This window comes from Bolinopsis microptera, chromosome 5 (genome assembly GCF_026151205.1).
Source record: "Bolinopsis microptera isolate Bmic1 chromosome 5, MBARI_Bmic_1.0, whole genome shotgun sequence".
Taxonomy (NCBI): domain Eukaryota; kingdom Metazoa; phylum Ctenophora; class Tentaculata; order Lobata; family Bolinopsidae; genus Bolinopsis; species Bolinopsis microptera.
The window spans coordinates 4,543,275-4,569,935 of record NC_087076.1 but is presented as its reverse complement, the minus strand read 5'-3'; the positions used below and the strand labels follow the sequence as shown (position 1 = coordinate 4,569,935).

Sequence of the window (26,661 nt, the reverse complement as noted above, 5' to 3'; positions counted from 1 at the left end):
TAGTGAAAATAACTTTAGAGCGGCGGCTAATTTCAGAATTTACAATGTCAGAAAATGACAGTGTAGGAGCCAGTCTTAGGGTAGGTTCTTTCAATTGCAATGGCCTCGGAAATCCCGAGAAACGTAGATCGGTTCTTGGTTGGCTACTAGCTAAACCAGAAGATATTATTATGGTACAAGAATCTCACTCTGTAGTTGAAACGGAAGACTTCTGGAGGACAATCTGGGGGGCAGATATTTATTTCAATCATGGTACCTCTAAGTCCACTGGGGTTACATTCCTGGTCAAACCCAATTCTAATATTAAAATTTGCAGTCACAGGATCATCACACAGGGACGTGTATCACTGTTAGAAATTGAGAAGGATTCCATCAAGTATTGCTTGGTAAACGTCTATTGTCCTAATAGCAATGATACTTATGTTGTAGAGAACTTGTTCCTGGAAACTCTAGGACGTACAAGGGATGATTATCGTATCTTGGCTGGGGACTGGAATACTATCTTAAATAATAATCTTGATAAATATGGTGGTAATAGTTCCCACAGTAATACTAAGCGTCAGCAATATTTGAACCAGGTGACCGCTGATCATGGCATCAGTGATATCTTCCGTCTTAGTAAGTTAGTAGGGGTAATGAGCGTGTTTATACTCACGTAAATAAACAGCACAAAACCCAAACACGCCTAGATTTCTTCCTTATAGATGATAGTCTGGTTAATTATCCGGTCTGTAACGCAGATATTAGTCATGGATTTCGATCTGATCACAGCTACATTTCATTATCTCTACAGGGTTCCCCCATTAAACGTGGAATAGGATATTGGAAACTTAATAATAGCCATCTAAATAATGAGTCGTTTTTGAGTAATGTACGGGAGATTATCAATGAAACGGCTGACAGTAATTTTGATTCGTACTCGGGACTCTGGGACGTGATTAAAATGAAAATTAAAGATTTTGCGATCAGATTCGGAAAAAAAGAAAAGAAAGAAAAAGTTGCAAAAAAGAAAAAAATATCCTCTGATATTGAAGAGGTTAAAAAGATAACTGATTTTATGCAGAAAGATGATCTGCGCAAAAAATTGTATGACTTGGAATCCCAGCTTGATGGTATCATTAAAGCTGAAGTTAACGGGGCCATGACCAGGTCTAGGATTCAGTGGACAGAGGAGGGTGAAAGGTCCACCAAATATTTCTTCGGGCTGGAGAAAAGTAGAGCTAAAAAAAAGTCTATTACCAAACTTATTAACAGCGATCAGAGTGTACTACGCACACAGCAGGATATTTCTGAGCACGTAGTTAACTTTTATCAGGACATCTTTAGCTCTACGAATCCAAACGAGCATGAAATAACCGATTATATTAATTCCAGTAACCTAGATACTATTGATCAGGAGAACGCTGATAGGTTAGATAGGCCAATTTCCCTCCTGGAGATGGATAGTATTATCAGTAAATTTAAGAAAAATAAATCTCCAGGGTGGGACGGCCTCACTGCTGAATTCTACAAAGTATTCTGGGAGGACATTAAGAACATCCTATTTAACTCCTTTTTAGAGTCGGTTGATAATGGGGTTATGTCACCTTCACAACGTCTAGGAATTATAACACTTATCCCGAAACCTAAAACCCCCATTGAGTTAAACTATATAAAGAACTGGCGACCAATCACCCTTTTGAATGTAGACTATAAGATTTTCACTCATATTATAAAAAATAGGATCTTAAGTTCACTTCCAACACTTATTAGTACAGCCCAATCCGGGTTTCAAAAAGGGAAGAGTACCAGCGATAATCTGATCTTAATGTATCTAACCTTAGAACATTACCATGAGAACCAAGAGGATACTGGTATGATTATGCAGGTCGACCTCCAACGGGCTTTCGACTCGGTCGAACATAAGTTCCTTTTCAGTGTCTTGGAAGGTATGGGGTTTGGAAATTATTTAATCAACTTGGTGAGAGTGGCATTTCACGCTGGTATGAGTTACGCTAACGTTAACGGACACCTTAGCAGCCCTGTTCACATACTTCGTGGCGTCCATCAGGGGAGCCCCCTTTCCCCAATTCTTTTCCTCCTAGTGTCCCAGGTACTTAGTAATAAGCTACAGTATAACCCTTATATTAAAGGCCTCAGCATTAATGGTATCGACATACTCATGAGTCTGTTTGCTGATGACACGGATCTGTACCTGGATCCCTCCCAGGCTTGCGTAGATGCAGTTATCCTAGAGCTCAACCTGTTCGGTCAGCACTCAGGCTGTAAGCCCAACCTCAGTAAAACTAAGTGCATACCTTTAGGAGCTACCAGAGACAACACTAGTCTTCGAAATTACCTTACCAGTACATACGGGGAAGACATGGTAGCTAACGAGTTTACAGCATTAGGAGTCAAGTTCGACAACACGTCTAGTGGAGCTGATCTCTGCAAAATGAACTACCACAGTAAACTTAGTAACGCCAGCACCGCTATCAACACCTGGAGTAAGAGAGACTTAACTCTGATAGGAAAGTGTACAATTATTAAATCTCTTATTCTTTCCCAGTTCACTTACCTTATCATACCACTAGAAACTCCTGATACTAACACCATCAGTAAAATAGACACTATGATGTTTCACTTCTTGTGGGGTTGTAAGAGGGATAAGTTGAAACGTGATATTGTTACTTCTCCTCGTGAATGTGGGGGTCTAGGTCTCTTCTATACTAACGATTTTATTATAGGTTTAAAAGTGTCACTTATAGGAAAAGTTATCGATCCTAATTTCCAACATGCCTGGAAAAATATTATCATCAATCAGCTTTTACACCCAAATATACCAACTGTGTGTATAGAAAACTGTCTCACATTAAAGAATACTGGTTTTACCTTTAACCTTCTTCGCCATTGTATTCTGGGTAAAATTATCTTTATCCCGGTTGTTGCGACAAGTAAAAATGCTCTTATTAGGGAAAGGAGATTACTCGACGTTTCAATGTAACTACATCGTATTCATGATCTCAAATTATTTGTTATATTAATACTTTCAACACTACTATATAACAAATAATTTGAGATCATGAATACGATGTAGTTACATTGAAACGTCGAGTAATCTCCTTTCCCTAATAAGAGCATTTTTACTTGTCGCAACAACCGGGATAAAGATAATTTTACCCAGAATACATTACAACAATGCGACTCATAAATAATACTCCAATCCGGATTTTACATTCTTCGCCATTATAAGCTTTGGAAGTCTATTTCTTCACAGTCAAGTAAGAGTACAGTCAACCACTGTGTGTGGGGAAGCGACGTAATAACGGACATTGGCTCCAAGCTCTGGAACGATATTCTTATTGATAGAAATATCATCTATCTTTCTGATTTCGTTTCAGAGGAAGGTAACCTCTTAAGTTTTCAGCAATTTCTGAGAAAGTGGGGCCAAACAAGTAGTATAATCTCTTCGACTCAATATGCGAGTATAAAATTGGGAATACGTCGATTTAATAATACCGATACGTTTACAAGTAACATTACATTTATCGATACCCAACTTTCACTTCGCTTTTGGGGAGGTAGGAATACCCCCAACTCTAGAGATACTCCTCTCACTATCAAAGGTAGAAACATTAGAGATACCATGTCTAAGCGTTTAGATCCCAGCACCCTTCCTCCAATGAGGAACTGGAGTGCTAACCTCTCCTTAACGGATATTGATTGGATTAGTATTTTTACGGATATTTTTACTTCTTTCTCAAATAACTTCAAACTTATTCAGTACCAATATAAGCTCCTTCACCGGATTAGTACTTGTCGGTACATGAGATATAAAATGAAGATTGAAAAAGATAGTCCAAATTGCTCGTTATGTAATCACAACCTCGAAACTATCTCTCACATATTTATTGACTGTCCAGCCACAAGCTCTTTCCTACAGGGAGTAAATCTGTTTATTAGATCGAATATTGACGCAAATTATGACGACCCAGATCGCCACTATTTGATTTGCTTAAATCACAGAGATAAAAGTGTTAACTTCATAAATTCGGTTTGCTGTTGGTTTATTGGAAGGAGTTTCCAGAACAAGGAACCCCTATTCTGGGAGCGATATCTTAAACATCTTAAGCTTTTCTTATTAGGTGAAAAACCGGATATTATACGGTGCCTTAAAGACGTTATACCTTGATGACCATTTTATACCCAAAGTTCTGGATCCACTATACACTCTTGTTTATTATTCTCTCGAAATTACAGCCGTGCCTTACCTTTACCCTTTATTTCACAAGTTGTAGCCAGTGGAGTTATCTCCACTACTAGTATTGATATAGAGTCATATTTAAAACCAGTAGTATCTCTCCTTTTTCTCTCCATCTTATGTGCATTTTATTACTCTATATCCACTGACTTTATTCGACGTATTATCAAAAAGAATAAAAAAAATTGTGTGCGTGTGTTTTTATATTTATTTTGCTACGGCGCATGTGAAACCCCAGGGCATCCAGCACCGGAGAAGCTGAAATGACACTCTCTGAACCCTTGGTGCCGCTCAGATTTTGCCTCTTGGCTGGCAAGCCGAGTCTTGATCGATTAACTCAGCTTCTTCGGTACAACACAGACCGGAGGGTACTATTAGCCGCTTTGCCGGTGGTATCCTCCTGGTGTCCTGGGGTTTGGCAGGTTCCTCATTAAAAAAAAAAAAAAAAAAAAAAAAAAAAAAAAAAAAAAAAAAAAAAAAAAAAAAAAAAGGAACCGGTAATAATTAATTCAGTGAAATGCTCCACGAGAGTCAGGATATTTTGGAAGTTGCTAATAGAGACAGATTCTGATCAGGAAGGATTGTTAATGTTATTGAGGGTGTTGATTTGAAAACCGGACGTCGTGAGGTAAAAATACAGGTTCTTCCCGTAGGATATTCGGGGCCATGATGATCAGCTCAGGATTAATGTGGGACAGATCGAAGAGCATTGAAAAGAGCGAGTTGAAATTTTAAGCTTTCTGGTCTTTTCTTGCCTTCTTTGAGCTGTCAAAGAGCCATGAGGCCAAGTAGACGTTTTCGTGCTAAACTGTAAAACCTCTCCATACTGGGCCTCTCACAGGAGAAACGAGAAGTGTACGGTATAGGACGTTTCATATACCTCATTAAGGGCCATAATATACACGTATTGCATTGTGTCGTATTGTGATTGAATACAATCACGATATGTATTACTACTTACATCACCCACCAAATGCGATATGAACAACTTGGTTTGATTGTCGAAGAAAAGAAGAGGTCTGGTAATACAGGTAGGCTGGTTTAGATTAGCACAATTGACGGTACAGAGATGTTTATTTATTACAAATGTGATTATCTTAACCCCACTGATAAATCATTGAAATCAATAAAATGACAGTACAGCAGGCTATCGTTTCGATATTGACTGTGCCATTGGTGCAGTTTCTGCGAAAATTAGTTTATGAAACTCTTATATCGCCGTGCGATCGTATGGTTAACGTTTTTCAGTTTCAGACCTCTTCACTTAGTAATTCCTGATTACTAAAATCTGCCGAGATTTACTGAACTCCAACTACAAATACTGGCTATTTAAGTATTCTTGAAACGAAAAATTCACTAAGTGCGTTTGAAAGGCATTTTTCCCCGTGTTTCATGCGGTTTGATCACTTTTGGCGGAAAAAATATTTTGAATTTTCGAAATTTTTTTCAAGTCTCGAAAAAAAATGTAAGTGAAAAATTTTCAAATTTTTTCTAAAAACTACTTTTCTCCGTGTTTTAAGCTATTCCGATCATTTTGAGCCAATAAAAAATTTTTAGAATTTTGCTAATTAGTTAATTGATAATTATCCAATTAACTTATTATCTGACGTAAAAATTGTTTGAACAAAAGTTTTTCTTCCTGATAATATGAACACACTCGATTGATCTGCAACCTTTTACGATGTTCACAACTAAAGATATTCGACAAACAAGAAAGGTGGTAAAAAGTGGTAAAGTGGCAAAAAGTGGCCTTAAGACAAGTAGAAAAGTTTGGAAAAGTTGGTCAGCCATAAAGGGCACCTAATGGAACTCAAAAACGTCAAAAATCCTCTGAAAAGTTCGTGTGTCAGCAGATCGATTTTTTCAGACGGATCTGTCTGTACTATAATATAATAAGTGACGTTCAGGAAAATTTGATGGACGAAGAAAATTGAAAATTGAAAATAAGACCCAAGTCCAAAAATGAGCTGGCGGTGGGATCGAATGATAAATTAGCTTAGCCGACTGAATGATTCAATGAAACAAGAAATATTTTATGACTGTATAATTGGTGTGGAACAGCCCTTAAACATTCTGCAATTTATGGAGGATTTCTGGAATTTCTGGAAATGATCTTACTTTACCTCACGTTTGCACCCCGACACTAAGTGGGCCGACAATGGTATGGGGGTCACGACATGATGTTATGAGGGTCACGACAATGGTATGGGGGTAACGACTTCATACAAATCTAAATCAGGTAACCGGAAGTTAACCCAGTAGAGGAATCTATGAATCTTTCCTAGTATAGTATAGCCGTTAAGTAAACATCTACGGTAAGGTAATGCTTCCCTTGACGATAACCCAGCCTGTGGACATACTATGTTTCTAAGATAAACATATATCTCTGCGGCTATTTCTATCCTCAGGATGCCAGATAATGTGAAAAAAAAACTTCAATTTATATTGGTCGTCCGCTTTTTTTATTCTGATTCATTCACGGCCGATTTCATTCTCGGCAACATTTCGCGTTTAGTACAGAAACAGTAATTTAATTTGATATCATTTCCTTTTATTTGGAAAAAGGAAACTTTTGTTATGTTCCATGCACTTTATATTATTACCCAATTTTGGGTTTTGGTTGAAAACTATTTCCAATGGAATTGAACATGAAATAATTTAAGTTTAACTACATGTATATTGTATAGTGTCAATGCAATGCAAACATTTATATGTGCCATTAATTTACGAGAGGGCCGCCAAAATGTTTGTCGAAATAATTTTTGGGAACTAAGAGTAAAATAATAAACTTTCTAATTGTGGTACGTGAGAGCATATTATTATAAACAAATTAATTCTATCAAAATTCTTGTTACTGGGCGGCGCTCGGCCTATCAATTGTTATTCCAATATATATTCAATCTGTTTATGAACAGAGAGGTCCCCAGGTAAAATTCGTGGGGAGATATAATTAAATTTCTCAATCGTTATGAGGTAGTTGGTATGGTACCCTGATAATGACTTGTAATTTATACTTATACTTAAACCCATGTCTATACTGGAGCTACGCGTTTCCAAGAAAACTTGATTAATTGATTCAATTTTTATTCAATTCCCCGTAAAACAAAAATAATTCCTCCTTTCCCACCCCTAGATACCTCGCAATGTTCACATGTAATAGCAAATAATTCAGGGGTGTAGGAATGATTTTCTGTGCGCCACAGTCAGAATTTCAAAGGTTTTATAAATTTCAATACTATAGTAGTAGTATCGTGCAGAAGGCAAACATTTTTGAACATTTTGCTCGTGCAAAACGTCTGGAAGCAATTTGGCAATACTAATAGAGACATTTTTGAACTATGCTTACACTGTACACCATTAAAATATTCTCTAAAAATAATATAACACTAGTTCTACTAGTATATGATGTTTTCAAGGGTCACTTGGCGGAAAAGTCACCGAAATTATGGCACTCAACAACATAGTTCATGAGTTAGTCCCCGCCAACATGACAAACTTGTTCCAGCCTCTAGATATTACGGTAAATCGTGTTGCCAAGGACATTGTCCGACGTTGTTATAGTTCATATAACTCAGGGGAGGTAATGAAACAGTGCTAGGAAAGACCCACGTGATGTTAAAGTAAACCTAAAGTTGTCTAAGATAAAACCACTTCACGCCGAATGGCTTGTAAAAGTTAACACTGAAATGCAGGACCGGGGTAGTTTGATAAAAAAAGGTTTCCATAAAGCTAGAAACCACATATGCTTTAAGCATATGGACTATTCTATGCACGAAAACCCATTTGATGAAGATGATATGTGATATTAGACACTGATCATGTACACATATTTTGACATTTTTAATGCTTAACGACTGCTTTTCTTACTTACTGTATAAAAAATGGATTTAAAATCATTTGCTGAAATTAAAAAAAAGTCAAAAAATTGAAAAAAATTCGGATTTTTGATGGTTTTGAATGCCTTCGAGCGTTCATATTAATGTCCGTTCATAATTATGTCCGTTCATGTAATGTCCGTCCAAATAAGGTCCGATAAGGTACCTTGATTATGCCAAAGCGTTCGATAAGGTAGATCATCAAATATTACTTGCAAAGGCAAAACGCTATGGAATAAGAGGAAAGACTCTGCAATGGCTGACTGAATTCCTGAAGGATCGCCTGCAAACTGTGGTCGTGGAAGGAACAAAATCATCCTTTCAGCTAGTAATCAGTGGGGTACCCCAAGGAACAGTATTGGGACCCATTCTTTTCATTCTATACATTGACGACCAACTTGATACATTGGTTACCGCTCTGGGAAAGGTGTTTGCTGACGACACCAAGCTCATTGGAAAAATCATGGACTTAGCTACCAAAAGCCTACTTCAAGACGACCTCCTAAATGTAATCGCTTGGGCCCTGAAGAACAACATGCAACTAAATGAGGCCAAATTCGAAATATTGAATTACAGCTTGAACAATTCATTACTGTTAAGAGAATTGCCCTTCACCAGTCAATATTCCTGTTACAATTTAACAAATGGAAGAACTATTGACCCAGCCAAAACTGTGAGGGACCTATAGGGGTTCTCCTGTCAAATGACTGCTCCTGGTCTTCTCACATACAGCAGATGGCTAAAACAGCAAGGACGATGACGTCATGGGTCCTTAGCGTATTCAGAGATAGGTCACGCTTCCTCATGCTCACACTCTACAAAACCATGGTGAGAAGCAAACTCGAATACTGCTGCCCGGTGTGGAACCCTGACAAGATCAGCGATATAGAAGCTATTGAAAGCATCCAACGACACTACACTCGTCGAATCAGTGGCTGCCAGAACCTTGATTACTGGGAACGCCTGCAGAACCTGAATCTTCTCTCATTACAGAGACGCAGAGAACGATACATCATAATCCATACATGGAAGATGATGAATGGATTAGCTCCGAACGACATCAACATGCAGTTCAAGGAAAGCTCCCGACACGGTGTAAAGGCCACTGTGCCTGCATTTAACAAAAAGGCACAATGCTCAATCTCGACCCATTATGAAAACTCTTTTGGAGTAAAAGCAGCCAAACTATGGAACCTGCTCCCCAAGGAAGTTAACACAATCCAAGTCTTGGAAACTTTCAAATCCTCCCTTGCTAAATTCCTGAAAGGCTTCCCGGACACCCCGCCCACAAAAGAGTATACCGCCATCACAAATAATTCTCTTCTGGAATGGACTCTACAAAAAGATCTAAGCCAGGAGTGATTGGAGGACGTACTTGATACTGTTGTCCAGAAGCGATCCCTGCCGAACCTACCTAAAGTAACCTAAAGTAAGTAAATAATAGAGTAATAGTCCTTGGAGAGCACAGGTCCTCGTTACAGGTTTAGATTCGGCAAGGCCCCGAATGGTGGTAGACTACTCTCGAACGATCAACAAATTCACACACTTAGATGCGCATCCTCTGCCAAACCTTGATACTATAATTATATAAAATAACTATATGTAAACAATAGAAATATAATGAAGTTGTAATATAGGTAATGAAAGGAGGGACAAACTGGGGCCCCTCCGGCCTTCACGCGCCGAAGAGTATGAAGTTCCTGTTACCTGTATGTTGGGAGTTCTCCTCTTCTTCTTCATTGTGCGGAGACTGAGGAGGGCCTATCTTGACTTCTTTAGATGGGTACAATGGTTCATGACTCATGTGGACGTTATGTCCTGTGTATTAAAAGGGTTACGGGAATCTTTTATACAGAAAGTAATATAAAGATTTCCAATTTGCTAAACATATGTTTTGCTTTGAGCAGATTTACTTTTTAAATTATCGAAGTCCTGATCAGGTCAACGTTCAGAACAGGATTTGCTATGACCAGTACGTTTTCGTCAAAGATATATTGTTGATTCAGATGAATTTCACATAGAAATGGGTTAGATCTGGGGTAGAGTTCACATGTCAATTCTATAAATCATAGCTGTGCATTAAGAAGTAAACATGATCTGACTGCTCGACACGTAGATCACATAAGGGACAGGAGTTCTTGCTAAAGGGGGGGTTCTCGTATCAAGAGATGGTTGCGTTTTTAGCTTTTGTTCTGGAATCATTTATATTCAATCCATGGATCACATCACTAATTATACGCCACAAGCTTCAAGCTTGCATGTTAATTACTTGATGACGTATATGGTGGATCATATAAATGAGGAAACACTGCAAATAGACAACAGCAGTAAAGTCGACGAGTTATCCCACACCGCAGGACAAAATCAGAACCTCTCAGTTGTATCATGGAATATCAATGACATATCTCATCATTCACTAGGAAAGAAAACCGAGATTGATGAGTTTCGTGAGATCATCAAGATTTCACCGATATTTTGTCTACAAGAAACAAAGGGAGAAGTAGTGGTGCCTAACTACCGCTGCTTTAACAAAAACAGGGAATCCTCAAGATCAGGAGGTCTATGCATTGGTGTGCAACGGTCGCTCGAAAAGTACATAACCCAAATCGAAACAGGTTCAACGGACATCCAAGCAATATCCATTTCGAAAACGTACACTAAGACCGAAAAGAACATCACTCTGATAAACATCTACGACTCACCCGAAAATTCCTCATATAAGATTAGGATGAGGAGTCTTGGAGCTGAGGAAAATACTCTTGAAGCTCTTCTCCACTTTGTCGGTGAGCAACTTGGTCACTCTGACATCATGCTAGTAGGTGACCTAAATGCCCGTACAGGTGGTGTCAACTTCATCCCAGTGACCAAAGACTGGATGAAAAAGAAGAACTCGAATGCACCCAAACCTTGCCGGGCTAGTAAAGATTCTGTACTAAATGAAAGAGGTAATAGATTCCTTGACTTTCTGGGTAGCTGTGACCTCACTCTCTTAAACGGCAATGTTATTGGTGACATTTTTGGAGAGTTCACCTGCTATCAATACAACGGACAAAGTGTTGTTGACTACATTGCAGTTTCTCCGAGCATCAGGGATTTGGTGAAGCGGTTCAAAGTTCTCTCTTTAACCAATCTATCAGATCACAGACCTATCCTCTGTCAACTCTCGGTTAGAATTCCGATGATAGCTGCTGAACTTATTCAAGAGCTTCATCAAGATGCACCTAAAAGACCGGAATGGGATGTAGACACTACGGCACAACTGTTTACCGATAATCTGAACAAGGCCGAAATAACAAAACAGCTATTGGATATTTCGACCTCAACCTTTGATTCTGCTGAAAACATTTACTCCACTAACAAGAAGTTCGTTCAAATCCTCGAAAGCGCCCTTGCAACCGATCAGCCCCCAAACTGTGTCAATAGTGAGAAAAAGATGAGGTGTTTCTCTAAAAATAAACGACGTAGTAAACTCCGCCCAAAACAAAAGTGGTTCGACGCTGAGTGTATTACAACAAAGCGAGAGCTTAATACTTTAACAAGGAAGTACGGAAAAAACCCCTTGGACGACCTTCTACGAATCCGCTACTACTCGAGGAAGAAAGATTATAAAAGATTAATAAAAAGAAAAAAGGCTGCTTTCTTCCAAGAACTGAACCAGGATATTCTACAGGAAAACAAGATTTCGTGGAAGAACATAAAGAAATTGAAGAAGTTTAATGAAAAACCCTCAAAGCTTGACATATTCGACATGGCGAAGTTCTACCAATTCTTTCTGGATCTCTACAAAAAGAAGGATACAAACTTCCCACAGAATAGATCAGTGACCCGGGCAAATGAACAAATACTGAGCATACTTAACGATGATATATCATCAAAAGAGGTTGTTGAAGCAGTGAAAACACTTAAGAACGGTAAGGCGGTTGGACTAGATTGTTTACTCAATGAGCAGCTGAAGTCCGCCGTCCAAAACCACTGCGCCCTCTCAGTGTTGGTTAAGCTCTTTAATGGTTGCTTGGACCTTGGCGTCTATCCATGGAACACTACGATCGTGAGCCCACTCCATAAGAAAGGTTGTATTTATGACCCTGATAATTACAGGGCCATTGCAATCGGGAGCAACCTTGGTAAACTGTTTTCGACAATATTATTAGATCGTTTATTAAAGGACCAGTTAACTGAAAAATTTGTAGTCTCCAATTTGGCTAAGATTTAAATCAGCTGTGACAAACTGGTAAAGAATCGTATCGCCGAAAGAACCAACTCTCTAGCGTACGTGTAATGCGTCTTATTGCAATAATAAGCTGTGGCCTCGTGACGTCATAAAGTCCCTCAGTGCGCGCTTGCATAGCGTAATTTACATTACAAATGTTTATCATCGTCAATAAAACACGTGTAACTCACTCAAATTTTAGAATTATGACTATTACCCTAGTTCTCCAAAATCTTTATAGTTTTGGCTATCATTCTAACTAAAGGAATAGCTGATTGGATGTACAGTGCTCACGTCATGATTTTAAACAGTGATATAGGTTCTTGAACAGTGGCGGGTGAATGTACGGTTAGAAAGTTTCTGCTATTACAACTTATGTCATATGTGATAATTTTGGATTGTTTTCATTGCTTAATTACACAAGCAGCTAGGGAGACTGTCCATGAAACTCTAACGAATTTAGAAAGGATCTAGATAAGTAGGAGCTTGTTCAATTCCGAGAGCAATTATATTTATAGCATAGCGAAATTTATAACTTTAATCCGCATGTGTCAGCCAGTACAGGAGACAAGAAGTCTGGCTACTTTACGGCCGTTCCTCTGGGACCATTAGTAGAAGTAGCTTCTATCAGAACAGTGCCCTGGGAACAGAATTCCCGCCAAAATACCCGGTCTCGGGTCTACCAAATAGTAATACTGATTGGAGTGTACGGTGTGCGGTGTGTTTTGAATTAGACTTACGGCTTACCTAGTTGTTATCCTAATTGCATTATCATCGGTACATAACATAAATAAACTACTGGTAAGTTTAAATACCAAGTGCAAACGTGTTCAGTCAATCAACCCACTGAACAACTATAGAATTTCCAAGACCCTATTATTCTCTGGCCATATATTACGGCACGATCGATTGTTAGATGTCTAAACGACCAACGTTAATCTATACAATTCTAAAACTATGAGCTAGCACTTTAATCTAAAAATACACTTTTTATATTACTCCTGATTTTTACATTTCACGTAAAACATTGTCGCCACAGGTTGATCATGGACACTAACAGCTTGATTTGAGATAAATGACTTATGAGTTTCTCTAAAGTTAACTCTAAAGTTGTGTAGTCCAGTCTATTATGGACATTTATGGAAATTAACCTGCAAATGTTCAAATACTCACGAAACTTTGCACAGACCTTCCCGAAGGTATGAATAAACGATTTTCGTTTGGAGACATTTTTTTGACCGTGGAGAAAACCCAGGAGGGCCACGCCCATATTGACCCAATAACGTAACCGACCCCTTGCTTCTGAAGGTCGTAGAGACTTCAAAATAGGCTTAAACGAAGCCGCATATGCATGTTTATATAGGAGTTATTGAGCAACACATGGCCTAAAATCCTTACTTTTCGAGAAATTCGCCAAAAACCATTTTGGGCGTGGTGCTGAGCCCATTTTCGATAGGATCGTGATAGAGTCTTTAGACAGGGTGCAAAAGAACCGAAATTAGCATATTAATGTATGACTTACGAACAAACATATGCCTTAATGTGCTTACTTTTTCAGTTATTGGCGAAAAACTGATTTTCGGTTCTAGAAATCATGCAAAACTATGGGTATCTGGTAAATTGGGCTATGAAGGCCCTAAAGGTTTTTGAATGTGTGCAAATTGTGCAAAATGGCAATGTTTATATACAACTTATGAAGCAACATGTACCCTAAATTACTTACTTTTCGAGTTATTCGGGGAAAAACATTGTATTATGTCCATTTTCTACCTGTAAAATACAGTCTCACGAGCTCTTCTGCGCGTGAAAGGGACTTTATGACGTCATCGCCAAAATAATACAAACGCTATTTACACGCGTTAGAGAGCAGTTAGAGATTTAGGAATTTCGACTCGTTGCTTAGTTTGCTATTTGTCACAATCTGTCAAAATATGAGGATAACTTTTTTTTCAGTTAACTGGTCCTTTAAAATTCAGAAAGGAACATTGTCCGGACACAGTAAACCAGCTTGGCTTCTGTAAAAACGCTAGAACTGTGGATCACCTATTCACCCTTTCCACTTGTGTAGACAAATACGTGAATAACAAAGGACAAAGACTTTATACTTGTTTCGTGGATTTTCGCAAAGCTTTCGACTCCATCAGTCGTGAAGCTCTCCTGTATAAGCTCTCAACCCTTGGCATAGATGGAAAATTTCTTAAATGCATAGAACATATGTACAAGAATTCCAAAGCAAAGATCAAGCTGATCGCTAAAATATGAGATTCATTCGATATTCTAGCAGGCACGGAGCAGGGCCACCCAATGAGCCCCGAACTATTCAAGACTTACATCCATGAACTTTCAGAACGTCTGAACAGTATTCTAGACCTCTCAAGTCCATTGCTGAATGATACTGTCCTGACCCACCTCCTGTGGGCAGATGATCTGGTCCTCCTCGCACTCTCGAAAGAAAGCCTTCAGGTCATGATCGGTGAACTTGAGTCATTCTGCAGAGACTGGGGGCTCTCGGTGAACACAAAGAAAACTGCTATTATGATCTTCAATAAAAGTGGACGGCAACTCAAAGAAAGTTACAACTTTCAGTACATGGGGGCCACGATCCCATCAGCGAAAACATATTGTTATCTAGGGATCACCTTCTCACTGTCGGGCAGCTTCAAGACAGCATTAAATCTACTGCGACAAAAAGCTCTCCGGGCATACTTTGGACTGAAAAGTGAGGTAGACCTTAACAATATATCCAAGGTCGCAGTACTCAAACTGCTTGACTCCCTCATCCTGCCAGTTGTGTCATATGGATAGAAGTCTGGATCAGGCAGTAAGATCAGGAATAAAGGCGTTTGCAAGTACAAACCGGATCAATCGTCTGCTATTTCCCTACTGGCAGGCATCGCAGCTGACCCATTCGAAAAGGAATGCATCTCACCATCCTTTAATGGACTCTTGGACGTTGGCAAATCTACATCAACGCAGCTGTTTTTTTCATTTTTTTTTCGGGGCGGATGCGGAAGAACCCCTTTGTAGTTCAATATGCTCAAACAAGTCACCGATTTCCCCATAATCGACTTGCTAAGACTTAACTAGAAGACTCGCCAGCGCTGGCCTGGCCACGGCATTTGTGGGAGCAGAATGAAACCTTGACTAGGTTGGTTCAGAGCTCTAGAATCAATGCTAATTGATACTCGACGAGAACATAATAGATAAATCATAACTTTACAACCCATTGCTATGCAATAAAGGGCACACAATCGATTTATATAAAATATGGGAAACAGGAATGACAAGCAATAAGTAGCTTACTTTCTACAAACTCAAAGTTAAAGAGGCTTTCAAAGCGGAGCCGTACCTCACTCTTTTACCGTTCGTGACTGGAGGAAGCAACTTCGTGGCTAGGATCCGAATGGAAGTGGACATAAGCTTAACATGAAACAGGAAAGATATGGGAGACGATCTGGTAGTAGTCATTATAGTATCTGAGTGAATTCTGCAGCGGAAGCCCGTTATTGGGAGCTCCTCCTTAACCTTCCAGGTGTCGACCCGATCATGGAAGATGTAAGAACACTTCCTTAGAATTGTCCCGGTAACCAGTCAGTAGGGACTAAACATGAAGGAGCCCACAGAGTCGCCTTGCTTTTTCATTGGACATGAAGAGCCTTTTCTCCGGAAAACATAAGTGAAATTTCACCAGTTCGTCGCTCAGCTATGCAGAACACGATTCCACTTGTGAAGAAGGAAACACAAACACTAGCGCACAGTACGAGGACATCACCCTTCCGCCGCTACTCCTTCATTGCACTCTACAACATTTGCACTCCACTCCAACACAATCACATCGTCGACTACACAATCACACATCAAGCATCTTTATTTTTCACATTTCACCTTATTGTTGTTTTCCCGCTAGGGTTTGCGTGCTTTTATCGCTCTTTTTGGTAGCTCCTATTTTGATCGATTTGCACTCGCCTCTGGCTTGTTATGTAGAGTGACACCACGACATTTTGGTAATGGTTTTCTCTCCCATTTGGATTACGGATTTTGGATTTATTTTAGCAACGCCGATCTAACGTTATAATACTGTAATATACAGATCTATCTTTGTAAACCTTGTAAACCTTGTAAACCTTGTAAACCTTGTAAACCTTGTAAACCTATCACTCCGGCCCCAAAGTCTGGCAGCCGAATCAACAATATAATATATATCTTACAACTTACATTTTTTTGACTGGTTCAAATGCTTTAATAGCTTTCAAATCAGGATGAAAAAATAAAGAATTGTCCAAGGAATAAGAATTTTGGTGCCCAAAATTTGGACCCCCAAGTGGTGTCAAAAACGCGAATTAAATAGGTAATAATTATTTTAGTCTTTGAGTCTTGACACCACTTAAGGGTTAGACGGGTTCCTGCTAGTAATTATGATGGTGTCATTATGGCTAAAGAAATATTATTTATAGGCTAATCTAACAAATAAATTTAACAGAATGATAACACGGTAAACTCAAAGTCGATCTGAATCGCTGAAAGACGAAGATATTCAGCGTGTTCAATCACTTTAGCACCCGACACCTCCTCCTTCCTCTCAGCCAACTTATTCTTCCTCTTTTTTTCTTTCTTCAACCTTCTTTCTTCGTTAATCCTCTCATTCCGAGCTTATCTTTCTTGAACGGTCTTCTCGTCCATTTCCTACATTCCTTTTAATATGTGTCTTCTTTATTATTATTTGTTGTTATGAGTATCAATTTCCTTATTGCTTACATTGAATTGAAATAGTAAGTCTTAACATACATTAACGTCCGTTGGCCAATTCGTGTCTGCTCGAAGTACTGTCGTCATCTGTACTCACAGTCACTGAGTCACAAGCTGAGATCCAGATCCTGATTATTCATCTCATTTACCATAACTCCAAATCTTTCAGCTTCCGGCTGTACTCTTGAAGTAATAACTAATCTTCTCTTCTGCAAGATTTCTTGGGTCGTGCTCAGAATCGCTGAAACCACTGAGCAGCTTGCAAGTATCCGCCCCCCTTGGCTGAATGTAACGAATTGCATTATCTTTGCAGCCACCATGTGTCCTCCAAAAATTGACAGCATCCAGGAGGACAGCCATACAGTAGAAGCGAAGGACTTGTTCTTGTTTGTGTAGGTTCTCCCTCCTAAAATAGTATGAGCCTCTTTCATCGCGAGTAGGGTTGCCACTGTAACCGCCTGGTTCCCGTAACCTTGCAGGAATGTCCCAACGTAGGCCATCTCTGGAACCAAATTCCACATAAAGCGGACATGTTGGCCTGGGAAGTTCAGTAACACTCCCACAGCACTCAAGAGTGACGCAAATGCCATAACCTTGCACGGAGAAGCCCAGCCTCGTTGTAAAATGAATCCAGCACTTGCTGATCCCGTAGTTAAACCTACATACATGACAAATATGTAACTGCTCCCTCGACTGATAGGCAGGCCGAATTCTTCGTTCAGGTAAGGAGTAGTGATAGCTGAAGTGAATCCCTCCAGAACTACGGTGAGACATAGTGAGAGAACAGGAATTAGAACGGTCCATGAAAGACCTTCCTGTTTTTTGTCTTCTTCTTCATCTTTTTCAACAGTATAACTTTGAATTATATCATGGTTATTGGAGCATGACGTCTCTGCTTTGTCTTTATAAGGAAATGATGTGAGAGGGGGGAGGCCTTCCCGGTTCACAACTGCCTCTTCTGTTTCTTTATCATCAGTAACGTACACCGGCTCAGAGTTTGATGGCATTACCAACAGATTATAAACCCAGAAAAGGAGGCTGACAAGTATCATGATCAGGAATGGTTCCTTGTATCCGAAGGCATCGTAAGCGTATCCTCCCATTATAATTGAGAGGCCTCCGCCTAGATAGTAAGCACTGCACGAAAGTCCGATAATCAGTTTGAGGTGATCAGGGAACCATGCTCTGCAGCACTCAAGGGTTGTTTTGCAGACAAGGAATCCAACGAAACCTTGAAAAAACCGTAATAGGACCAGGATGGAGATGAAGAGTCCGTTATAGTTGGTGGGTAGAAGGTCAACAACGCCTTGACCTGGAAAATATTTATAGTATTACTATTGCTTTTAGGCTACTCTTATTATTTGGTATTATCAGCTAATCATTTACTGGAAAGGGTGGCAATGTTTTCGGTTAAAATTTATGAAATTAATTAAATCAGGAAAAGGACAATTGATTACGATGTTTTGCTGACAAAATTAAAACCTTATCATTGCATATAATTCAATTACTGCATTTGTGGTTGATTTTAAATATGTCATTATTTGCACAGGGGCCGGGGGGGGGGGGGCCTTAGCTCAGTCACTGAGTGCCCAATTGAAATAATTCTTTTTGGTATGACTTATTACCACCACTGGTTCGAGGAATTTGTCAAATCGAAACATATTCGTGTTCATTCTTCGAATGAAGGTTCATTTTCGCATTTATTTGGTAGTCGGATAGAGCTAAATTTTATTGAATTGTGTTTGGCCATTCGAATTACGTTTGTCATGAAAAAAGTAGAGTTGTTATAGCTTCTCAAATGACCGAGATACGAAGCATAATTATAACGAGTTTATTCATTACGTGTGATCAGGTGATTGGTTTACCTAATCACGTGACTAGGTGACCCCGTTAAACATTATGGGAATTGTTAAGGGTGCCGAATTAAAGTGTGGTGTCACGGTGTCACATAATCACCCAGTCAATTTTGTTAACGAGATGCACAAAATGCTTGATAACGTCGTCATTTTTAAATAATCTAATCCGCTTGCCTCATTTTTTTCAGATCAGATGCAATATTTAAGGGGGGGGGGGGGGGGGGGGGGGGGGGGGGGGGTTCACCCTGATTTTTTGTGAAACTTGGTTTTGAGATAGCAGTTGACCAACAAACTAGGACCGGTGACCGAACTTTTGGGGGGGTCGGCAAATTTCAGAATTTGGCCGCCAAATTTTTTAAAGGCCTAACTCAAAATTCCATATTAAAACTTAAGGTCGAAATGCGATTCTACGTTGATTCTGAAAATTTCATGTAAAAATATTGAAACCCTATACTATTGAGTTCTATTGTTTTGAACGAAATCAGTTTCGCAAATATCGCGAACTGAGATATGGACGATTTTGTTCATTTTTTGCAATTATTTGAACGCAGAATCCACAGTTAGGTAGATACTGAGCTGATAATCATAGAGAATGTGTAGTATAGGCTTACCTTCCATATAAAGTTGGTTTTATTCAAAAATATTGATATTTGACCAATTTATGGACCAAAATCGATCAAATTTGGTATGCCAAAAAATCTGGGTTTTGGGCATTTTCAGGGTATTTGGCTAAATTGGGCACCATTTGGCGGTTGGGGTCCGGGACCCCCTCAAAAGTTCGGTCACCGGTCCTAGTTTGTTGGTCAAAACCATATATCACATAAGGGACGGGAGCTCTTGCTAAAGGGGGGTTCTCGTATCTAGGGATGTGAGACGTACGTGCCAAAGGCATGCAACGGGAGTGAGCCGATCAACTGTTCTTAGGTATATATAGTATATACGGGAAGATGATAGACAATAGTATCGCATTCTATCAACATGCCCATGCCTACCTTCTCCAAATTCATCTCTGGTCGGACAGGATGTCAACAGCTACTCGACTCTGATGGATACATCTACTCCCGGAAGAAGGACAAGAATTCAGCCCTCAAGTCTGCCTGGCGGTGCTGCAAGCACACTCCTCCTACGAAGTGTCCCTGTCGGTGTTATCTCACCCTGTCAGACAACACTCTTACACTGAGTCAGAAAACGCACACCCACGAAGCAGACCTCGCAGCTCCTGAGCGAAGAGAAGTCCTAGTATCCCTAAAACGGAAAGCTGCAGACCAACCTCTTTCGGCGACGCAGAACCTCATCTCAGAAGCCCTGGTAGAGACCTCGCCTGCAGTGAACCAGACTCTTCCCAACATCATGTCCTTGGCCAGAGCTGTAGCATCAGCATGAAGACTCTGTCGGAGCCCCCCCCCCCCCCCCCCCCCCGTATTATTATTCAACTTTATTCAAAACATATACTAAGTTGTTAGTTAGTTAACTTGATAAGAAGTAAGAAGATATTGTTAGGTTGTTCATGTCTTACTACTTGATTGACGATGTAAACCCATCGAGATCGTTGCTCTGCGAAGCAACGATCGAACGATGCGTCAAACGATCGTTCGATGAGAAGCAAGAGTGATAGTTCGCGCGGCGTGTCGAAGCGGCGAAGTTCTCCAACTTACTACTAACCGACACAATCGACCATCATCAAAGCCAGAAGGAAGCACTGAGTTGCTTTCAAGGAGATTTTTCTGGTGTTCAGTAAATAATCCAGAATATCGTAAAAGATGTTACATATGCTACCGACAGCGGGACCCATCCCCACGAGTCCTATCAGTGTGTCTGGCACTCCTGGACCAGTAGGTGTTTAGTTTGTATATCAGTAAATCAGTAAATGTTTGTATAGATCATTATGAATAATAATTACAATCTTTAACAGCAAGCACAATCGTATCTGGCTTCTAAATCTAATTATTTCTCAATACTGACCTCTAGCAACCAGACGAGATACGTAGAAAGAGGAAGAAACTACTGAAGTTCCGTACTCGATAACATTTTGTAGGTAGATGGCAGCAAATACCGAGACTGCCCTGAGGAGTCCAGACTGAAGTTGTGATAATTAACGAAAGTCCATAAGTATAACTTAGGATGTTTATCAAAGATATCGTGCTACATTTTGGAAAATTGAAATATTTGATTTCAAATTTCACCACCCTGTTTTTTTTTGTTTTTTTTTGTTGTTGTAAGAGAGGCTGGACTTGGGTGGCATGAAGATCGTCTGTCTGCCTCTGTGTATGGCATCCTTGCTTGGTGCTGGAGTTAAATGTGTGGAGATGATAAAGTAAAAATGTCAGGTAAGATAAAGGGGTTAGTAGATGCTCTGGTGTCGATAAGGTGATGACGGGGAAGCAGAGAGAATGACCTGAACCATAAGTGTGTTGGCTTTAGGTCACTCCTGTTTGATCTAGTTCCTCTGGCACCATTAACCGTTTGGTGTGATTAGCTAAGTTGACAATAGTGGTAATAATAATATGTTGGTTGTCAAATATTTCGTTGACGGATAGGTAATAATCATGAAAGTACTGCGCTCTTACTTTTTAGATGTGCAATGGCTGAGCACTCCCCGAGAAAGTGTAAGACAGTCATCTCTTCATCACCACTCATAGGATATGCACTCGTGTTTGATTTGCAGATGGCATAGAGGTGTTTATTGAAACCACAGTGTCCCGTGATGAACGTGCATGTTCTGTATTGTTGTATGTTATTTTGAATGTAGTGTTAAGGTTTTTGATGATTGTAGTCTGCTATTGCTGCCCAATGTCATTTTGTGTATCTGGCCATTAGTTAACCGATCTTTAATGGGTAATGGGGTATGCCTCTTCAAAAGGTTTTTTGAGTGTTGTGTTGATCAAATTGACTTTGGTGTCGATGTCTGTTGAAAATACGTGAAAGCTCAATTCGTTACTTACTTTCAGTTTCATGATTCGATCAACTTGTCCTGTAAAGGTAAGATTTATTTTTATTTTTTAGAGAAGTTGTCACAGAAGTACAAACCACGATTATTCATTACTGCAACATGTCAACAATTTTTTCAGAGTGCCATACGAGGTAAAATTTTAAAACGAATACAAGCATTATAACATTATGTTGTATTTTACCAAAACCCATAATTGGGTAGAGTGGACACTGTGTTTCTCTTTCCCAAACAAAATGAAATGAATAACCGTTCTCAAATACAAAATCTATTCGTTTACAATTACAATTGTAATAGATAAAAAAACTATCCGACGGCAGCTGTACTCGGCAATAACGATTCAATAAACATCAGCTAATTGGACATTAACTATACCGCCCTTATCCCGAAATACTAGGTATCGACCCGAAAGCAACCAAAGAGATCTTGACAGCATGTGATTGATGTAATTAATCGAAACTAATTACAATTCGTAAGCCGTGAATAAATGGGAAAAGCGGGCGACCGATTTCATTCTCGGTACCATTTTGGATTTACGGACGGTTTTTCAAATTAATATCATTTACTTTTCATGTTTTGGAAAGAGAGACACTGGCAGCGGTCCACTCTACCCAATTATGGGTTTTGGTCAAATACATATATACATATTACTATATTATAGTTATACTGTGTTATACAATCTGTTGCAAAACAGAGGTTTCAGAAAACCTACTTCCCGACATCTAGACGCCCTGCAAAAATTCTATATATCTAACTAGAACTTAATTTTAACATAGTTTTTCAAGCACCTGAATATGGAGACTTTGGGTTTTTAAACCGAATTTCGTATAACAGTGCTCAGTGCTGGCGCGTATTTTGCGAAAATTTTTAAAAAACCTCCACATAACTATTTTTCATTTCTGCCATCTTTGACATTGAATTAAAATGTTTTGACCTTAAAATATGCCTGCTGAACTTCTTTCGATAAGTCTTAATGCCAGAAAAACAGTAAAGGGGGTATAATAGTATAGGGGGTAATTAGTATAGTGAGTATAATGGCGGCGGTCGTGCTTGTCAGCACTGTGATCTCATTTACCTATTATGGTACTGAAGCCAGATTGTTTAAGGAAGTCTAAATAAAATCCGGACGGATACAGTCGGGTCATAAATACGACGTACATTCCAAGGCAAGCAAATATCACTATCATAGTCATCCGATGGTATGTTGTCATTTCTGCAAAGGTTATGAACAAATGTAATCTTGAACTTTTCGCATTGTGAATTCTATGTTACCGTACGGACTACGGAGTATTCATATTTTAGTGAGCGGAAAAGAACAGAAACTAAACATTTACCCTCCGAACGTTCCTCGTCTTCTGATGACACCGGTTTGTCCTCATCGTTCCCTTCTAAAGTTTCACCAAAAACAGTAACTTCCAATGTCAGGCTAGAGTCTGAAATTACCATTTATCGTCAGCTTATTTTAAATCATTTCGATTTGGAAATGTCATATTCAATAGCAAAAATAATAATAATTTAACTCTATTTAATTAACTAAAAAACTGCAGCAAGTAATGTAAATACTTTCAATTTTGCTAACCGTATATTTGCCATCCATGTTTGCTTTGAGCAGATTCACTTTCAGAATCACCGAAGTCTTCAACGTTTAAAACAGGATTTGCAATGACCAAGTTTTCGTTTAAAATTTCTACTGTCATGACTTTAACGATACAATGTAGCTGATTCTCCGTGAAGTTGCAGCACGTGGGCGCTAAAATAATGTAAGTTTGTCGACAGGAGACCCTGGAATAACTCATGCTGAATAAGAGAATCTTGCTACAATCACTGCAAGTTTTTAACTATTTTAACTATTTTACGAACACAAAAGGGGCGCGGATCGAATGTACCTTATCGGACCTTATTTGCAGGACATCAAATGAACGGACATAATTATTAACAGACAACGTTTAATGACGTTATGCATATGCACTAGTGTTATTTTCGCAGCTCTAATGAGAGCCACTACCATTCACACCATGGTTTGGTGAGTGACGGCTGCCCATCAATTTTGAAATCTTGGCCCAACTGGAATTCAAACTCGCAACGTCAGGGCCAGTAGACAAGCAGATTAACCAACTAAGCCACTGAGCCAGCGTTCAATTAATGTCCGTTCAAATAAGGTCCGATAAGGTAAGTGAATAAATTACCCGAGAAATTACAATTATCAGTTTAGAAATATCAGGCAGTTTTCATAATGGGTATATCAGAGAGACAGAGGGTTGAAGTTTCCTAAATAATGGCATTTCTAGCATGAATGTTAAAATTTACAAGTGGGCCGTGGGAGTGCTTTCAATTCCGTCCTCTCTGGGCAGATAAACTGTTAAAAACCTTGCTTAATAACAGCCTTAGTAGAGGTGTTGGCCCAACACTGTTGGGGAAGAGCATGATAAGATAGTTAATGAAATAGGTGGATTATTAAACTATCTTATTTGCTTTATTAAAACTATCGAATAATATAAAGATAGTAGCTTGAAAAGCTGTGCCCTGCATGCTATATTAATATAAAAATAATTATAGAAAACCTGATAGTCGAAAGCTTTATTCGAGTATTTTTTAAACAGTTATGTTCTAACTTCTCTTCATCATCTATAGTGTGAAAAAATTGCAGTCAAATTGTGATGAAATAAAGCTAATATTTTATCGTCAATTTATCTCTTCCGACGTTAATTATAAAAAATTTAAAGCCTGAATCAAATTTCTGAAAATGTTATAATAGATGGATATTCTTTTTCTGTAACCTTGCTAAACATCGCGAGTTTTCAACTCTATTTTCGAGCTGAAATTGACCACATCGAAGGGTCAGTTTTTGTCTATATTTTGTGTTTTATGTTGTTTCCGGGGATTTTTCGTCAAGTTTAAAATACAATATAGATAATGATAAGGATTCATTATAAAGACTAATAATACAATTTTTATTTGGTAGAACACTACCTATCGCCTGAACTATCTGTTAAAAAAAATTACAAGCAAATATAGTTATGGTTCATTATTAGTCTAAAAAAGGCCAAAAATTGCATTAAATATGTCCTGCGGAGAACCGTCCAGCTGGACGACTAGGAGTAGGTATATGTTACTTTAAAGTGATCTGATTGGTAAGTTAACACCACGTGGACAGCGAATCACATGTCATGTCACAAAGCGCTTAAGAAATTGTTTAGCTACAATATTTCTGAAATAACAATTTCTTCTCAAAATGAAGATTTGTTTGTTTGTAGTTTTTTGACCTAGTGAATAATTTGAATAATTATGCACTTTCGCAAGGACTGGTGATCGTGTCCTTGGTGACATGGAAAGATTAGATCCACAATTGTTTCTGTTACTCTGTTATGACTATACCGTGCAAGACTTGCTGATTACTTATGGTATAGTAGGTTATAGAACTCTTAACCCAACGAGTGCCGAAGGCACAAGTTACGTCAGGAGTTTTACAATTGCTTATGGCACATGACAATAGTGTTGGAAACATTTCCCGTCCAAAATGTCGGTGCATTTAAACCGTGTTGAATCGGCGAATAACTGTAACTACTTCCGAGACAAAGTGTTCTTTGTCCAATGAGCATCCGGCCATGCTGCTACCATCTTGCGATACTCACAAAACCCGAAAGTCTCTACGAAGTTCAGAAGCTTAGATAATTATATACGAACATAATAAAAATGGGCGCGGCCAAAAAATGTTAGAAACTCTACTATGAATTACAGTTCAATGTGCATGATTGACCAGACTAAATATAGCATATATGCTTAATGCGTTTGAGTTAATAAATTATGATGAATATACAACTTTGCTTGATAGAGTGCTTATCTAAAATGTTTTAAAGGCTCTACAAATGTAGTTTATTTACGAAGGATTCAAGCCTAACCTTGTGTGTCTCCCTTAGTGATGTTCGTGTCGAAATGCAATATACATACTTTATAAATTAATCATCAGTATTCAGTTGTTGATTCCAAAAAGAAAGAAGCAACTCCGTTGCAGAATATCGCGTTCTACATCCTAGATGAGTAGATGTAACAGTTTTCATGGCAAACGTAACGTTCATCCTCCTGGTTTTCTCTCTTCCAGTCAGACTAAAACACAAGTCTCTGAGAACAGCAGTACTCTTCACTCTTCAGCACTCTTATTCCCATATTCGCTCTGGGATCCACCACAGAAACGACCGCGCCCGCTTCCCCTGCTATGCGGGTGAGAGGGGAAGGCGGTATTTTTTCGAATTTCAGGTATTTCTCAAAAGCAAAAACGCCCAATTTGTGTATTATCCCATCCAATTTAAAGTTCAGTCGACGTGAATAAAATATTTGGGGTCCTTTTGCTCCAAAGGGGACGGCAAAAAGCTGTTTGAGGCGGCAAAAAGGAAGCCCGACCTTTTTTACAACCAAAAAGATTTTGGTGGCGCGGAAACAAATTTGTGGGGGGGGGCGGGGCAAACAGTTACGTTTCGCCTGTAGTAGAGGCTCTTACGGGCAAAAATACGTGTTTTTGCTATGAGTTTGGATAATAGATATTAATACGTTATGTATTTATATATCGTTCAATCTAGGGGGAATCCCTGTTAAGCAGGTCAGTAACAATTTTTATCTGGGTACCAACATCAGTTGGGATGGTAAATCGATCCAAATGTTGACATCAGGATCCGGCGTGCCAATTGTGCATTCCACCAGTTCTGGAATACATGGAACAACAAAACTATAAAAATACCAACCAATATCCGCATCTACAAGGCTGCTGTTATCACTATCCTCTATCCTGTTAT

At 39.0% G+C, this 26,661-nt stretch overlaps 2 protein-coding genes across 2 annotated transcripts; both read left to right on the top strand.

Moving 5' to 3' along the window:
• The first annotated feature begins 8,871 nt into the window (after window positions 1-8,871).
• LOC134814875 (uncharacterized) lies at window positions 8,872-9,477 on the top strand. Its single transcript, XM_063823178.1, has one exon. The coding sequence runs from the start codon at window positions 8,872-8,874 to the stop codon at window positions 9,475-9,477; it is 606 nt and encodes a 201-aa protein (XP_063679248.1).
• A 919-nt stretch (window positions 9,478-10,396) lies between these two features.
• LOC134814874 (uncharacterized) lies at window positions 10,397-12,328 on the top strand. The gene has a single exon (XM_063823177.1). It carries the CDS (start codon window positions 10,397-10,399, stop codon window positions 12,326-12,328), a length of 1,932 nt encoding a protein of 643 aa, XP_063679247.1.
• Window positions 12,329-26,661: the final 14,333 nt, after the last annotated feature.